The sequence below is a fragment of the Zonotrichia leucophrys genome, chromosome Z (assembly GCF_028769735.1).
Source record: "Zonotrichia leucophrys gambelii isolate GWCS_2022_RI chromosome Z, RI_Zleu_2.0, whole genome shotgun sequence".
Taxonomy (NCBI): Eukaryota; Metazoa; Chordata; class Aves; order Passeriformes; family Passerellidae; genus Zonotrichia; species Zonotrichia leucophrys.
This window is the reverse complement of record NC_088200.1, coordinates 11,328,526-11,346,527: the sequence shown is the minus strand read 5'-3', so window position 1 is coordinate 11,346,527 and position 18,002 is coordinate 11,328,526. Positions and strand designations below refer to the sequence as shown.

General features: G+C 38.4%; 1 protein-coding gene across 4 annotated transcripts in view; it reads right to left on the bottom strand.

The window, feature by feature from the left end:
* Positions 1–17,228: 17,228 nt before the first annotated feature.
* SPEF2 (sperm flagellar 2) overlaps positions 17,229–18,002 on the bottom strand; it is a 74,500-nt gene continuing 73,726 nt past the window's right edge. For all 4 annotated transcript variants that reach the window (XM_064735458.1, XM_064735461.1, XM_064735459.1 and 1 more), the window contains one exon: positions 17,229–17,582. In XM_064735458.1, the coding sequence (XP_064591528.1) occupies positions 17,499–17,582 (84 nt within the window). In that variant the 3' untranslated portion in view covers positions 17,229–17,498. The remainder of the gene's footprint in view (positions 17,583–18,002) is intronic.

Here is an 18,002-nt window from a genome sequence, read left to right as displayed (position 1 = left end):
GAATGCCTGTGTCCCAGAGAGAAGGAGCACAAAAGGCCTGACCAGTTTTTGGGTCTCTGCACAGAGGCATGGTGCAGAATATAACAGCCCTGAAGCTCTGGCTTCCTGTAAATTAAGGGAAGATCCCACCTGGAGCATCACAGGGCTTGTTCCTTGCTGTGGGTAGAGCATAGGCCAAGAAGGAGCTTTTTGTTTGCTGTTCACCTTACTGAGCAATATTATAGAATCACAGAATCACTAAGGTTGGAAAAGACCTCCAAGGTCACTGACCCCAATCTTTGGCTGAACCACTCTCATGCCAACTAAACCATAGCACCAAGTACCACCTCAATTTGTTTCTTGCACACCTCCAGTATGTTGACTCCATCACTGCCCTGGGCACCCCATTCCAATGCTTAACCACCCTTTCCATGAAAAAATTATTCCTGATAGCCAACCTGAGCCTCCCCTGGCACAGCTTGAGGCCATTTTCTGTGGTTGCTGGGGCTGATCCCCGCCTGGCTACACCCTCCTTTCAGGGAGTGGTAGAGGGTGATAAGATCTCCCCTGAGACTCCTTTTCTTCAGGATAAACATCTCCAGCTCTCTCAGCTGCTCCTCACGGGACTTGTGCTCTGGACCTTTCTCCAGCACCTCAATGTCTTCCTTGCTGTGAGGGGCTCATCTGGACACAGTGTTCAGTGTGTGGCCTCTCCAGTGCCCAGCACAGAGGGGCAGTCACTGCCCTGCTCCTGCTGCCCACACCACTGCTGATACTTTCAGGATGTCCTTGGCCTCCTTGGCCCCCTGGGCACCCCCAGCTCATGTTCAGCCACTGCTGACCAGCACCCCCAGGGCCTTTCCCACTCAGCAGCTTCCCAGCCACTGTCCCAGCTGGAGCTGCAGGGGCTGCTGTGACCCAGGGACAGGAGCCAGCACTTGGCCTGGTTGAACCTCACACAACTGGCCCTGGCCCGTGGGTCCAGGCTGTGCAGATCCCTCTGCAGAGCCCCCTGCCCTCCAGCAGATCAGCACTCACACCCAGCTTGGTGCCATCTGCAAACTGCCTGAGGGTGCTCTTGATTCCCTCATTGAGATCTTTGATAAAGGTACTGAACAGGACTGGACCCAGTACTGAGCCTTGGGAAACCTCACTAGTGACTGCCCAACAAGTGGATGCAAATGTTAACTTTGCTGGCAAGATCTCTTTGGAGTCAGCAGAGGTGCATGTGCTGCAGGAGGAGCCAGCCACATGCAGACCCTCAGAGGGGCTGGGCAGTTCCCCTTCCATCCTTGCATGTACTCTCTCTTTCACACTGTTTGCCACAATTTTCTGTCACTACACAAAGCTGCTTTCTCTCCACTATAATGAATACAAGGAAGACAAAAACATATGCTGGTTCTTACTGTCTACCATGGCACAAATTAAAATCAGATACTGCTGTCTGACTTGCAGAAATGACACTGAGTTTTGTATGTGATGCAGTTTTTAACTTGAAGTGTTCACTTCACAGTGGTTTAAATGCCTTAAAAGCCAAGGAAAATGTAAAAACTAAGTCAGAAACTGATCAGTCACATGAACCTGTTCCCTCATGAAAAGGAAGCAATGTCAGTAAAAGCAATAAACATGGATTGTTTGCTGGTTATGCAGGCTGCCCCACCTTTCAGTGACCTTGGCCTGAGGTTTGTTTGTTTGAACATGGAAACACACCTACCTCCCCTGCTTTCACTTTTGAAGGCAAACACAAGTCTGGCCTCAGAGCAGCTGAAGCATGACTGCCATGGAGCCTTGAGGTTAAGGTGTTTCTGCTCATGGCCAAAATTTTCTGCTGAACTAAGCCTGCGCCAAATCAGCTCACCTTGTAAAGGAAAAAAAAAAAAAAAAGGGGCGAAAATCTAGGGAGTGAAGTAAAATTTCTAATATTGAGCAGCCAAAGAGAAAAACCAAGCCACAACAGCTTGCAGCTTGCAGCTGAAATGCACACTTGTTAGAGCCCAAGATTCAAGTGATCAGTGGGGTACTAAGGGCAGGTACAGTAGGAAAGGATGGCCCTGACCATTGACTCAGGGATGGGGCAGTGATACTGTTAATATTTCTCTGTGATCAAGTAGAAAAGCATATCATGAAGTGCATACCTCTTTTCTCAAGGAGACAATGGTGAAAACTGTGGAAGGATTGAGGAGCTGATGCTCTGGGGTCTCAGCTCTCCACTCTCCACAGCTCTGCTGGCTGGAGGAGCCAAGCACTGCAGTGAAGGACCCAAACTGCATCTGGGCATAGAAGAGAGCAGGTTCCTGCTCCTGTGAGGAGTAGGAAAGGCCAGATGAGACACAGGGCTGCTGAGACAAAGGGCTCTTTCACCCAGCATTGCTACCTGGCCTAAGGCAAGCCAGAAGGAAAGGTGATAAAGTGCCTTGTGGCTTGCCACCTACTCTGGTAGCAATACACTAAACTAACTAACTAGAGTGCAATATCAGTGTTCAAACATTTCCCCATGTCACAGAATCATAGAACCACAGAATTAAATGCCAGAATGCTTAATTTTGGAGAAGGCCTCCAGGATCAAGTGCAACCACCAGTGCAGCACTGCCAAGACCACCACAAAACCATATTACTACAAGCCACATGTACGTCTCTTAAATACCTCCAGGCATACATCATGAAAAATGCCATCCCTCCTTCCCAGAAACTGTGCAAGGTGACCAGACCTTCACTTGAGCAAACTGAGGCCAACTTCAGCATTTGCATTCCCTTCCTTAAATCTTTCAGATCCAGTAAATTTTAATAAACCATCCTCCATGGACTCAACCACACTTGGAGGAAAACCAGACATTTTAACTGCTGGTTGCTGTAAAAATTGAGAATCAGGAGTGTGTAGTGAGATCCTCCACCACCACAGATACATCTTTCGTAATTTCTACAGGGTAAGGTTGTAATTCTCTGTAGAAACTCCATTTCACTTTCCAGTGAACATTTTTAGTGCTTGCCAATGTTTCTCTAATTGGCTTCTCCTGACAATACCCTTTTTTGCATGCTAAAGCACTCACCATTCGTGAATGCTTATGTGAAGTGAACTTTGCAGGGAAAAGGGAGTTGCAAATGGACTGGAATCACAGCTTCGCACTTTCTCAGCTGTTACATTTACATTTCTCAGCTTTCTGATTATTAAGGGAAAAAAGTTCCAAGTGGTATTATCCAGTTTAACTACTGCTCAGGTAAAATATTTTCAAAGTAATAAAATAAAAGAGAGGGAGGAAAGCAATTTCAGTGGGATTTGTGCTTTCATAGCAAGCTTTCAAAACTCCCATGATAAATATTTTCTTACCAAAAGTTTATCTTGATTTTCACAGATGATCAACGCCTTACATTTATCTGTAACAATGTACAGAAATACAGAATGTACAGAGATACAGAAACTCCTGCTAGCATGTTTTGTTCCATGTCTTCATTTAAACACATTACCCAATAGACTGTTTTGTTGAGCAATTTGACCACTATTTGAGTAACTAGAAATGGATTTCTGTCCCTGAATGTTAGGAACTATTTTGAGAAGAACTGTTCATGGTTTCTTACACAGAATAATGTTCCTTGTATTTCACAGCCCTGTTGCCGAACTGTGGGGGTACATGGGGCAGTTTTATTGAATACTGTGCATTATCATTCAGCAGTTAAGGGAAAATGTATGTAAAATATTTCTGAGAAATGCCCATTTTATGTTGACTCACTCATGGCTTAGGCTGTGCACAAGGAGTACGGATTTCTGTCTGCAGTCTGATGCAGTTACCTTCAGCCTCACAGCAGAGAGGATGTAGACACCATCACAAGCACACATTGAAAAAACAGAGTGGATTCAAGCTACTTACAGCACAATGATTGGAGCTATTGATAACAAACCCCACAAAATCTTGGTTTTTAAGATAAGTAAACACAAACTTCATTTCACAGAGAAGAAACACACTCTGCAATGTGAACTATGAATCCTGCCAGCATCCTGATCATTTAGCAACCTTTTTTTTTGTTTGGTCCACTTGTCTATCAAATTCAAGTACCTGAAAAGGATGAAAAATTTGAAAGAGGAATTGAGAATTGTTGGTTAGGCAAGCAGATTGGAAAGGGCACTATTTAAACAGAACCACATGGTTTGGAATACTTTGTACTCCTGTGCTATAGAGACTTAATGATGACAATCTTAGCAGTAATTAGTAGCCAGAGGCACTACATGAATAAATATGCATTTCCAGTGAAGTCATGGTAGCTGTCAAACAGCATTTGGGAAGGTCCATTACTTAGAAAGTAATAACATTAAGAAATCCTTCCTTCTGCTCCTTTCTGAAACCACAGAAAGATTATACAAAAAAAAAGGTGCTTTCTTGATCATGAGAACTTTTCATTTGCACTTTTATATCAGTTTCACTTTATTTTCTCTGAAATTGCTCACACAAGTAAAACCATGATGAGAGCTCTGGATTTCACTGTGTACCCAAGCCCAGCAACAGGCAGTGTAGTGTGGAAAATGTACTGTGAATCAGAACAGCACTTGGCCATACTCTTTCTCTGCCACAAATACACAGCTTTGGGTCCCACATAGGTGCACTCTATCTGTCCCAGGCACCTTTGCAATCTAACAGAGGTTTATGCTGTCACAGAAGTGGTATTTTAAAAACAAATGAAGAATCTAGAAGTTTCCTGACAATTGACTCATATGCACATACAAACGAGAAAATGGTGTTCAGATAGGAAGTTATCAAAAACTATGCTTTCCTGTTTATGTAGTGGGGCCAATACTTAGAGCCTGAAAAGCTTATTATAATCCTGAATACTATTATAATGCTCTTACTAATATAAAAATGACCAGCCTTTCATGTGCACTGAATTTTGCTGTTGCAAGGTAAGACTAGGCAGCTGATGAAACAGAGGGTTCAACATCAGCTAGAAAGTGAAAACATATCAGCACTGAGGACTGTGGAGAGTGAAACAAATTCGTCTGGATTGAACTCATTATTTAGTTGGGCTGGAAGTCTACATAACAGAGATTTTGGAAAGAGAAACACACTTGATATCTGATTTGTTGTTGATCCAGGTCCGCAAATGTTGCTTCCTATGCTTGGGGGCAGTGGAACGGGGCAGCAAGGGGGTGACTTCCTGTGCAAGGGATTTTATCATAGACAGCAGCGAGGCAAAGATAGCTTCCAGCACCCAATCCATGTAGCTTTCTTCTTCTGCCTTCAACTAATATTAACAAATACTTTTAGGAGACGTATTATTCTTATATAAGCACTTGAAAATTGATCTCTAATTTAGTTGTTACAAACAACTGCATTACCCACGCAAATTACTAAAAATATATAGGACTGATACATACATACAAACTTAAAATTCGTCTTCCAAAAGCTAAATTAGATTTATGAGTCATGAGTACATTGCCACATCTCTGGATCAGTTTATGAAGGCCTGGCAAAGATGAAAGGAGCCAAGTGTTATTTTTTTCCAAAAAAATATTTGAAAATAATAATTTCAATAACTACAAACAGTGATGAATTTGATGGCTCTGATAATGATGCTTGTCAGGCAATTTACTCTAAAAGACTTCCATCTATCATAAAACCACAAAAATCTAGTGCCTCCAAATCTGCTGCAAGAATTTACTACATCTGAAAGGACAGTCTGCGACTGCTATTTTAGTGAGCTCCAGATTTTTACCCGAAAAGAAACTCAGATCTCTTGCTAGGTTTCCCATACTGAAAGAGATACAGAAACTCCTGCTAGCATGTTTTGTTCCATGTCTTCATTTAAACACATTACCCAATAGACTGTTTTGTTGAGCAAAAATAAACAAAAGTATTTCTGAAAAGAAACATTAGCCTAGCTATATTTTTTTATTTACCCTAAAGAAGCAGAAGTGGTTCGTATAGGTGTGGGTGCGACGTGACACTTTTGCCTGTGGTCTATGTGCTAGAACTGTTTTATCTAATGAGCCACTAGCGTGCAAGCAACCTGCTGCTGGCTGTACGTGTTGGGAATGAATGATTGTGGTCTGCACGTTTCTCATAGATCAGCACTCTGCAGTTACCTAATTGCATAAGAAAATCTCTGTCTTTTGAAGAAGTTTCACTTCTCACAGGTGATAATGGAAAAATCTAATGCTTGGCAAGATGCACAGTCCTTCTCCCTTCCCCTTCTTTAACCTTTCCTTTCCCTTGCTTAACCCTTCTCTTTCTGTGCCTTCCTCAGCCCTTGCCTTCCTTTCCTTAATAATTTCTTTCCATAATAATTTCTTTCCTTAACCCTTCCCTTCCTTTCCTTTTCTTAACCCTTCCCATCTCCTTCCTCAGCACTTGCTTTCCTTTCTCCTTAACCATTCCTTTCCTTAACTCATTCCCTCCCTTCCTTAATCCTTCCTTGCCCTTCTACAGAACTGAGAAGAAGAAAATCATAGCTTCCCACTACAATGCCACTACCACTTTTAAAAAACATTTCTAACAGAAGAGGTTAACTGGACCAACTTCAGGCCCTCTCCAATCCTCAGTCACAGACCCTCTGAAGAGGCAGAGAGATGCTTCCCCTTTCTGACTACACAAAGACAGGAATCTATGTGGAAAAAAGAGAAAAGTTACTGATTAATGCTGTTGATTCTGCATTTCAAAACCACACAATGCTTTGACAAGGGGGATGAAGAAGCCCTCCAGTGCTGCACTGCTGTGACAATGTAGGTCTTTGCTATCTATTCAGATAGGAGGAAGAAAACTGACCTGATATGGAGTTTCCTGATGATATTCACTGTTTCAATATTTAAAACATGGTTAAACTCATCTATGTAAATGATTATATCTGAGTTGCTGCTGCTATAGCAATTAGTGAGACAGTAATTTCATTTGTTTTGTCTATCTGAAAAGTTTGCAAAGCCCTTCACTTTTAAATAAACATGAAAATCAATTTAAAGCAGGGACCTTTTAACCACAGTAATGCAGTAATTTAGGTCAGCTTATGTTGGTGAGTTTGTTAGAAGAGCAGCCTACTCAGTCAAATTAGGTCAGCTCACAGTGTCCTGCTTAGTGAAATGTGGCTCTAGAGCAGGAGATGCAAAACCTTTCAAAACAATAACTGAGAAATCCAGAGCAATGTGGGAGTACATCATCTTCTCTTTCATGTCATCATACCACATTTGGCTCTTATAGACAGAAGTGACAAAACATATGCCAAATATCTTTCCTCAGAAATGTCATTATGTATTTCTTGCTCCAATACCATTTACCTGTTCATTTCAACTGCATGTCTGTCTGAATACAGTTGCTTTATCAGACAGGTGAATATCCTCCAGGAAATTCTACAATATATTCTCTGCACAGAAAGAAACCACAGCAATAAAACTTTCATTTTCTTCTTAATTAATTCCACAAAAGTATACCAGTCTTTCTAAGTGTTATTTTTTTCATGTCCATGCATTCTTTGGCTAAGGAGAAGCAATAGATAACATTTATTGACATTTTCCTTTTAGTTACACAGATTCTTCCCTCACTAAATACTTAAACCTGCTTTTCCTTAAATCATCTGTTTGCAGTCTGTACTTACTGGGTATTTACATTTCTTCATTGATTACTACCTCTTTAATGATACAATTCTACTAGAATAAGAATTATTTATTATCTTACAGCTGCTGCTTAACAGTATAAATTCCCTATCAATAATGCTGACACATAGAAACAGAGGAATGCACGTCACTACAGAAAATGTGACCCTCCTTACAGGAAACTAAAGTATCTGATGTGCAAAACCTTTCACTGCAATAGAATTTGCAAAACTTTTAGCCAGTCATCCCCAAAATCTGCCTGGCCTCTGCAATGCGTATGCTACTCTCAGTTGTGCTTAATAGCCTTTTCAAGAGCAGTAGTTTAACAGAGCTAGCTCCATTAAAACATCAATGCAAAATGTTATCTTGAAAATCTCTGACAAAATATTTCTAAAATACTGTGCAACTACTGCCAAAAAACAAAAATAAATCTAGTTCTACTTGATTTAATGTATTGATTTGTTATGAGAGTTGAGTTTGCAGTTCTAAATATAGAGCAGGCAACTGTTCAGAACTGGTATTGGCACTTACCTGTAGATCAAAAAGGACAAGTGAATCGATCTGAAAACCCAATTTACAATGCCTAACTCCATTTAACCACTTAGCCTCTTGTTCCACTCTGACAGTGCTTAGACCACTTATGAACATATATAATCTAACATAGATATAAGCTCTGTTTCATAACTAAGCTTCCAAGAGCATTAATGCAATCAAGATCAGCTGTAAAACTGTCCAACAAAGAATTAAACATTAAATAGTTTGCCTTCAAATGTTCTGTACTGAATAATGATCTCAAAATACATTCCTATAATTACATTAGTATTTATAAACTAGACTTGTGTGTGTCAGCATCAAAAGTCTCCATTGGGAATTAGTGGAGTTAAGCTGCAGCTGTGAGATACTTCATCAGTCTTATTCTAGTTGTATTAGATAGGCATTAATCAATGAAGGAACATATGGTACAACATAAATACCCAAAATGGCACTTTCCCTGAATCCTCCTCAGTCCAAGCAGAGGATACCTGCTGCCAGTAGGACATTTTAAAGCAAATTGCATCCATATTCAGCAATTACTAATTTTCTAAGGGCATTTTTTAACCTTTGCAACATATTTGCTTGAAATTGGCCTTTTTTACTTTAAAAACACATCAGAAATCTTTGTTAGCTACTTACTGGGGAGACAGAATAAAAGATGGGAGAAAAATTGCTAATGGCTACGAAGTCTGACCAGATACCTGGGATGCCTGATTCTAGAATGTGAACTCATTAATGCAGAGAAAAATCCATACAGACATATGGGAAGCAGCATCAGAACTCTTTTTTTTTTTCCTCCATAAAATAACAATTAAGAAAACATGTGGTCATTTTATCTAGCTTCCAAAAGAAAGAAGGCTTTTCAGCTTAGAACAAAAAGTATAACAAAGTCACTGGACCATGGAGTTAGAATTCAACCAGAACAAAAGTGGAATGTTTTCTAGAACTGGAGTGTGAAAATAAATCAGTATCTGATGTTTTGTGTGCTCTTTCTCATATTCTCTTGCAATTATAAATTAACACTTTACTAAAAACTGCCAAGAGTGGTTTTTTTGTTGAGAGTTTTGGGATGAAGTTTCTTGCAGTCAAAGGTGAATCTCCAGATGTAAACTCAGTTTAGTTTGAAATCAGAATAAAACTTCTGATTTCAGTCCACTGATTTCAGTAGAGAGAAAAATTCAACTTACGAATATAAATACTCCAAAACAAACTCTTGATAGGAAACAGTCTTTGATTTTATCTGTGTACCAGCACGGTTTTTTTTCTCTTTTTTGAGTTTGTCCTCATTTTGTTCCTTACCTTACCATTGTTTTTGTTGTTTGTATGTTCAGATGTGGGTAGTGGTAGAGAAGAGGAAACCTGTGTCTTACTTCTAATTCATCTGTTTCTGAGAAGCCACCCTAGCCCTTCCTTTGCTCAATTTTGGATCTTTTATGGAGTCTTGCATTTTAAATATTTGGGTTTACAATTGAGCATGAAAAAAATTAAGTAACAGAGATTTTTCTTCTTTTCCTTAGAACAAGATTGAAGAAAGATCAATTAAAACTATAGTAGTTTGCTTAGGGAAAAAATAAAGTTGTGCTGATTGCCGAGTAGCCTGTATAATTCAGATAATCAGAGGTGAAAATATGCCATGGGACAAGCTTCAGAGTTCTCATTAAATTCAACCAGTTTTAAAGGAAGTCATGGGGGAGGAAAAAAGCCAAACAGACTGAGGTACTGCAGATATATTTCTTTTGGAGTAAAAGCCAATTGTTGCTAAGAGTGTTAAGCATAAAATGTGAAGAAGTTAATGTTATTCTTTGAAAATTAGGAAAATAAGCTTCTACAGATTCTTTGAGATCCTTTGAAAAAGAAGCTGAAACCTTCTATCTCCTCCTTCATTTGCCAGTGGCAGAGAAGGAAAAGGGCATTTTTTTTTTGAAAACTGTATTTTTTCTCCTAAGCATGTATGTATACTGCAATAAAATTGCCAGCTTTGATTGTTTTAGCAAGATTACATGTCTAAACTAGGTCAATAAGCTGTAGCCAGTTGTGACACCTCCATATTACATTGCATTTGAATTGGCTTCATCTTAGGTCCAGTTCTCTTCAACATCTCCATAAATTACTTGAATACAGGAATCAAAGGAATATTAAGTAAGTTTGCAAATGATGCAAAACTGGGAGGAGTTGTTGACTCCCTCGAAGGCAGAGAGGCCTTGCAGACAAACCTCGACAAACCAGAGAGATGTGCAACCTCCAACCACATGGAGTGCCGCAAGGGGAAGTGTTGGATTCTGCATCTGGGATGGGGAAACTCTAGATGTACAGACAGACTGTGGAATGAGAGGCTGAAAAGCAGCACTGCAGAAGGACATCGGGGGCTCCTGGTCAATGGTGAGCTGAACAGGAGCCAGCAGTGCCCTGGCAGCCAGGAGGGCCAGCCCTGTCCTGGGGCATCAGGCACAGCATCACCAGCCGGGCAAGGGAGGGGATTGTCCTGCTTTGCTCTGCTCTGGAGCGGCCTCACCTTGAGTAATAGGGTGCCACAGTATATAAAGGACATTAAGCCATTAGAGAGCCTCCAAATGACAGCCAGAAGGATGATGAAGGGTCTGGAGGGGAAGCTGTGTGAGAAGCAGCTGAGGCTGATGGGAGGCCTCACTGCAATTACAACACCCTCACAAGTGGAAGCAAAGTGGCAGGCACTGATCCCTGCTCTGTGGTGACAGTGACAGGAACTGAGGGAATGGCCTGAAGCTGGGTCAGGGGAGGTTTAGGCCGGATATCAGGAGAAAGTTCTTCACCCAGAGGGTGGCTGGGCACTGGAACAGCTCCCCAGGGCAGTGCTCACAGCACCGGCCTGACAGAGCTCAAGAAGTGTTTGGAAAATGTTCTCAGGCACATGGGATGATTCTTGGGGTGTGCTGTGCAGGGCCAGGAGTCAGACTTTAATGATTCCTGTGGATCCTTTCCAACTCAGGATATTCTAGGATTCTGTGATTCTGTTAGACATAACCTCACTGCAGAACTCTAACCACAAGATCTTCTTCTCTTTTAGGCATCCTCCTACAATGTAAATGACATGTTCAGTTTAAAAACATCCTCGTTTCATTGTGTCACTAGTAATCATTATCAGGTTAAAGAGGAAAACATGATCTAAATCAAATGCAACATATACCATCTGAGTGTCAGGTGTTATGGTATTATAAAGATTTTTTCATGTTAATTGAGGCTTGAGTATATTGAACCTTGAATTCCAAGAGATTTCAGCACATGTAGTTTTTAAAATACTAGAAATACTAATTTGATTTTTGTACATGCTGTTATTTCCATTAACAAACTAAAAATGCCCAGTGAAAATCCTACACTGACATAACTAAATATTATTTATCTAAAAGTAGTAACTTTTCCACAGGATGAACTATGATTAAGACCTTCTCCTAAACTTTATCAGAGCTACAGTATATGTGAAGTTCTGCAGTGGATCAGATTTTGAATTCAACAGTTATAACTTTGCACATTAAAAACATAATTTACAAAACTATCTTGAGGACTGGATGTCATTTGCTGGAAAAACAGCAATTCATGGTTAACCAGGATGAAATTAAACTTCCGCACATGAAAATGTCAAACTGATGCCTTAAGAAGGCTTGGCCTAAAACAGAAGCTAGAAAGAGTTTAATAATAAAGTAGGTAATCATGAAAAGGACTTAATGGATTCATCTTGGGCAGTCCAAGAGCCCAGCCAGGGCTACACCCAAGATGCCACAAAATGGATGACTGGTCATGAGGTCTCCCACTTTTATATGTTCTGGTCCATTTGCATATGGGAGTTAATTGTCCAGTTATAGCTTTAGCTTAAGAAGTCCCACCCTTTTTGTTTCTCTCTTCAGTGCACTGTTGTTTATGCTCTTAGGCCTGAAATTTGTATCAGTTGTCCTTGGTCCCAAGCTAGAAAAGAAATTGTTTTGTCTCCCTCCTCTGTGAAGAGAGCTTACTGTCCCCTAATATGAAGCTCAGAATTACACACTAAAGCACCACAGAATCTGAAAAATATAAAAGCTAAAACATAAGGCATCAATCCTATCTCTAATCAAGCAAGAAAAGATTTAGCTTTCTCTATGTATACATGTATGTGTATATGTGTACATATGTATAGACATGTGTACATGTAGATGTGCACAGGTATACATATATGACTATATATATATTTATAAATATATATACACATATATATATATATATATATATATAGACACACACATGTATTGGAAATAAAGAGAAGGTAAACATCTGTCATGAGAAAAATGAGGAAAAGTGAAGGTTTTGCCTAATTTAAACCATTAATCATGCGTGGGCACACTCCTTCTTCCTGCCAGGTACTGCTGCTACTTTTTAATTAACAGGTACAACATTCACAGCTCAAGATAAGTAAAAGTTTTCCAAGAAATACAGACAACCACTTTTGTTATTTTAATGTTGCAGGGTCATGAGCTGGAAGCTTATCAAGCCAACACTGCTGCTGTGAAGTGTAAGGGTGTCCAAAGCAATGACCCTGAGGCCAAGAATTTGAGAAGTCCTGAAGTCTTGATGCAAGTAAGAAGAACCCTAAATGTGAGTGTTGATGCCTTCCTGGTATTGTGAGGTCCAGAACTGTAGTCATCACTGTAAACATGATGAGTGCTAATTGCTAGAGGGCAATGACTTTTCTCCATCTACTGCAAGCTGTGTTCCTGTTAACACATGCCAAAACTGCTCTTGCTGCCAGGGCACACCATGTTCAGCTTGTTGTCCACCAACACCCCCAGATTCTTTTCAGCACAGATGCTCTTCAGCAATTATCATTATGAGTAGCTACACTTCCCAGAGGGGCAACATTTTGCACCTCAATGCTTGAATTTTCAGGGATCTTCTATGATGAGATGTTGATCTGCAGAATTTTCATGACACAGTTTATCTAAAATAAACTTTAAAGAAAACAGTTGGGGTTTTTTTTCCCACTGCCAAGGATATTTTATAAAACTGGGAGTTAAATTCAAATGCTTTTCTACTTACAAATAAACATATTTGTTATAAAATTTATTGAAGGCAAAAAAAGCAGTATCAACCCAGGTAATTTTTACTGATAAAGTGAACAATACTACAACTTCTGAAATTTTCTGATTGATGTTGCTTTAATTTCATAACCATAACATTGCAAAGAAGTTTGTGTAGTGTGCTTGATTTTCAGATTGCATTTATCAGTGTGTTTTTTCAATGGTTTGGAGAGCTTCTCTTAAGTCTACACACTTAGAAACTTCAGCAGAGCTAAGAGGCTTTTAACAAAACAGCTGGCTTCAATTATGAAGAATAAAAAAAGAAAGCATGTCTGAACCTCATGCTCAGTGGAAATTTTGAGGTAAGGGGCACAGAGCAGATGGAGGAACTTTTCTTGCTATTATGGCAACAATGTGACATCACTCAGCCATTTTAAAGCAAAATGACAGAACAAAACATAACTGTCTTTTAAGGTGTTTTGGATATTGCAAAAGTTTGAATCTTCCTGTAAGAGACTGTTTTCTGAGGAACAAATATGGAGGTATTCTACTTATATGAAGGAATGGATCATAGCCCTGAAAGATTAATAGGGAGCCTGAGTTCTGTACAGAATGAAATGTTGAGACTGATTTATGCTGGGGGATTTTATGCAAATTAATATAAGTATAGAAAACATCTTAATTCAGCAACACCTTTTGATTTGTACCTTTTTTGAAAGAAGATTTTGCAGGGATTAAAAATTTTAATTTGCAGGGATAAAAAAAAATAATTATTATGAAAGTATTGATAACATAAGCTTTGTTACATCTTTTCTAAAGCAAACCATCCAAGGCATTTTCCATGCAGCACAGACAAGAATACCTGATATAAGTGAAATTAAGGAGTAAATGAAACATTAAAAGACAGGACACTGTGAAAACAGGATTGAGCATGTTCCGTACAATTAACTGAAAGCCAGACTAGTCTTTCAGGTTCAGTTTTTGAACTCTGTGTGTTAATATCAAATAGACAATTATTTCTTCTTTTAGTTCCTGTCACAAACTGTGTCTAAAAGAATTATCTATCTGGATTTTATAACTCTCTGATGAGAAAATTAGCTCATTTAGCCAATTGTTGCTTCAACAGTTTATCCACTTCCCTATTAAAAATCTACTTGTTATTTTGAAGCCAAGGGTTCCAGCAATTGAATCTACATGGTGTCTACCAGAATGAAGATGGATTCTTGTAAAAATTATATTTGAAACCCCATTACATTTTCCTTTGGTAAAGAGACCAAGTTCCTCATACTTTCTCATACATGATTTCCTAACATCCTTGACATTATTCTCTGAATACTTTCTAGTTTCAACTACCCTGCTTGAAGTGTAGCTATAAAAGCTGTATATGATATAACTGTAACTCTCCTGCTACATCTGAATGCAAAACTACTCAACATTCCCTCTTCATAAAAACAAGGACTTCTTTCATGCCTGGGTCACAGCTGGGCTGGGAACTCAAAATCTCTTGAATAACTCTTGTGATACTCAGCTGTACTCAAGTAGTAACTGTTGAAAAAATACATTGCAATTTTCAGGCCATACATTCTTTGCTTTGTAAATTATACCTTTACTTTCCCACAGAAAAGTGTGCACTGCATGAAGCTTGACACTTCACACAACCTATTTCACTTTTTACTATTTCACACTGCTCTGCAGTCTGCACTTAATTTCAAACATTATCAGTAATGATTTTTACGTTCCATTCTGGGTTACAGGTAAAATTTATGAACAGTGTATGAGAAAAGAGGAATACTTGAAAAATCTTACCTAAATAGAAATTTATGATTTTAAGTAGTAAAGCTTCTTCTTCCTTCACTCAGGTTTATGAACTGCAGGGAAGGCTTTTTGAAAATAATACCTTTTTTTATTTTGTAATGGAGATCTCCAGTGTGCAAAGTCAGAATTAAAAACTTAGTAATTAAAGCTGGTTTTTAATAAGAAACTAAATGTGGAACAAAAGAAATAATTTAAAGATTATGAAATATGCAAAAGGCAGAGAACTAAATTGCAATTATTTTCTATTCATGTAATAATTTAATATGGAGTAAAAAGCCAAACTTTTGTGTGAATATATACCCTTTATGTTTAAAAAATATTGGGGATAAAACTGACCAAATTGTCTATGTTATGTGAAGAAATGATTCTGGTAAAAAGAATTTGTATGCATATCATGAAGTCTGTTGTCACATGTAAAATGAGGATGTTGAGGTTTTAGCATGGTTTGTGGGGGCACAACAAAGTTACATCTGTTTCTGTGCTGGTGTGGTTAGCACAAAATATGTAGACTGAAGAGACATTAACATTTTTGTCTGCAGTGATAAGCTGACTGGGTTCTATTCTGAGAGTCATATATCACATACAGATGCTTTGATCTGCTACCCCTAGATGTTCCTTTCAAAATGTGACTGTCTTTAATCAAAGAAACAAACCTGCCATTATTGACATCAGGTTCTAAAAATCTGAAAAACTATTTACTGCCAAATTTATCTGGTCTCTTAGTTCTTGTCTAAGAATTCCTTCTTTTTTATATGCTGCTATTGCTTTTTCAATACAGAATTGTTTAATAACTTATAACCCAGTCTTTTATAACTATATAACCAAGTCTTTGATGGATGGAATTTTCACAGAAAACAAAAAACCTGATCTACCCTACAGCTGCTGGGCAGTATAGTTGATTTACACTGCAAATTGGCAGTATCTGCATTAATTACAGGTACATTTCTGGGACAATGCAAATTTAAGCATGTGTGCTTACAAAGTATTCCCAGGCAGGAATACTTACAAGAAGTTTGTATTCTTGGCATGTGATAATCAAAGACAATCTAGAAATCTCACAAGGAACACCATCATATCTATACTATCTCATGCATACTTGGCTAAAAAGTAATAAAGATATATTAAAATGAAAAACTATTCTGTGCAGATAGCATTCTCAGCTAAGGGTAAAGGTTTGTGGTTCTCTATGGGTTATATGACTTCAATGAGATTATTTGTATTCTTAAAGAGCGTCATATGTTCAAATACTTTGCTGAATTAAAAAAAGGGAAAAGACCATTTAAATTGTGCAATTTTTATGAGGGTAATGATTAATGCAGAAAAAATATACTCCAGAATGAAGGAGCAGTGTACAGATACAAGCTACTAAATCGGTGCACAGTGCCAAAATTTTGCTAATATCTTGGGCAGCTGACAGACTAAAAATTAGACCCTGTACTGAGATAATCACAGTTACCAGTTTCATATGTTTAGTCTTCAGAAAACTTGACACTGTAGATCAGAGGAATACCAGAGTACCACTGAAAACAGAGAATTTTTTATGCATGTCCATTTTCAAATAGAGGGGAATTATTTACAAAGAGTATTCTGAAATGCACATCACACAGATCCATGACAAAATAGTTCCTATCAACCTAGAGTCAGCCAACAGACTGATGGCTGTCAGACATAAGAGAATGGAGAAATTGGATAAAATTGCATTTAAACACAAAGATCCTATTATACAGGAAAACCAGTAAGACTCATACTTCATAGAGAAAAATAAACACCCACTCAAGCTGTAAAGAGAGCATTTGACCAAGACTCTGCTTAATCTGCCAGAGAAGTCAACATTCTCTGGGTGTCATGGTATGCCATAGATATCTTTAGACAAGCACTATCACACATGAAAATTTGCAGCATGTGTCTGGAGTATGTGGTGCCCTTGAATGCAATGTGCCAATAAAAAAAGGACAGAAGGCAGGTCTTTAGCAGGTCATAGAGTTGAGATGTACTGCAAGGTTAGAAATAGAAAGGTTCAGTGGCAAAGATTCATCATCTCCTCTGTCAACAAACACTCCATTTTTATGAATATGATGCCCAGTTTATCCTGGTCTTGGAGAAAACAGTTGTCATTTATTTTATTAACTAGAAATTACAGCATGCTTTAAAAGATTAATTGACTACAGCATTTAACTCATTAAAATGAATTAATGAATAAACTATGCATATAACAAAAGCTGTATAAATATCTTAGTATGTTTAGAAGAATTGGACATATTCTTTGAACAAATCTTAATGACAACACTACCATCTCTTTTTAAGTTCAGAAATTGGTTTTATTTAGAAATAATCATCAGACTATATAAGATGAGCGAACCATAAGTTTCCCTTTTTGTGGTTTTGTTGTTTTTAGTTTTTTTGGTTTTTTTTTAAAATTTTAAAGTAACAGAAAATAGAAAATGTGTAGCTGGAATGGGATTTTGCTCTTGTAACAATAAACAAAAAAACTTTTCTCATGGAAGAGAGGACAGGACCTGTAAGACATATTTCTTACAAATTTTGAGAAAAAATATGACTTAATGTTCATAAACAGTAATTTTTCATACATTTATGTCTTCACATGTGTTTTGCTCCCCATCAGTTGATTGTGCTTCTTTGGATCTTTGGAGAAAGACTTTTATATCCTATGAAAAGGAAAAAAGGTATATTAAAAGTAATTTCATGTTGCAGCCTGGAAACTGCAGTAATAACACCTTAAACTTGCAGTAATAACACCTGTCTATCCTCGGGGTGAGCTTTCCACTGACTAGATTATGGTGATAATCTAACTTCAGTGGAGGTAAATTACAGATTCCCACATCTCAGACAATGTCTTCCAGCAGGGCACTGGAACTCATTCAGCTGAGGTGCTATAATATCACTGAGATGATGTCTTAATGTTATCCACGGGACTTAATTTCCTTTGGTGTTTTACAAAACAACACTTTGTTAAAAAGCAACTCTGTTTTTAAACAGAGATCTTAAACATCAGCTTAATATTATTGGTTAAGAGAGGTATCAAGACTGTTGTCTAAACCAGTAAATGTTATCCAGAACATACAAAG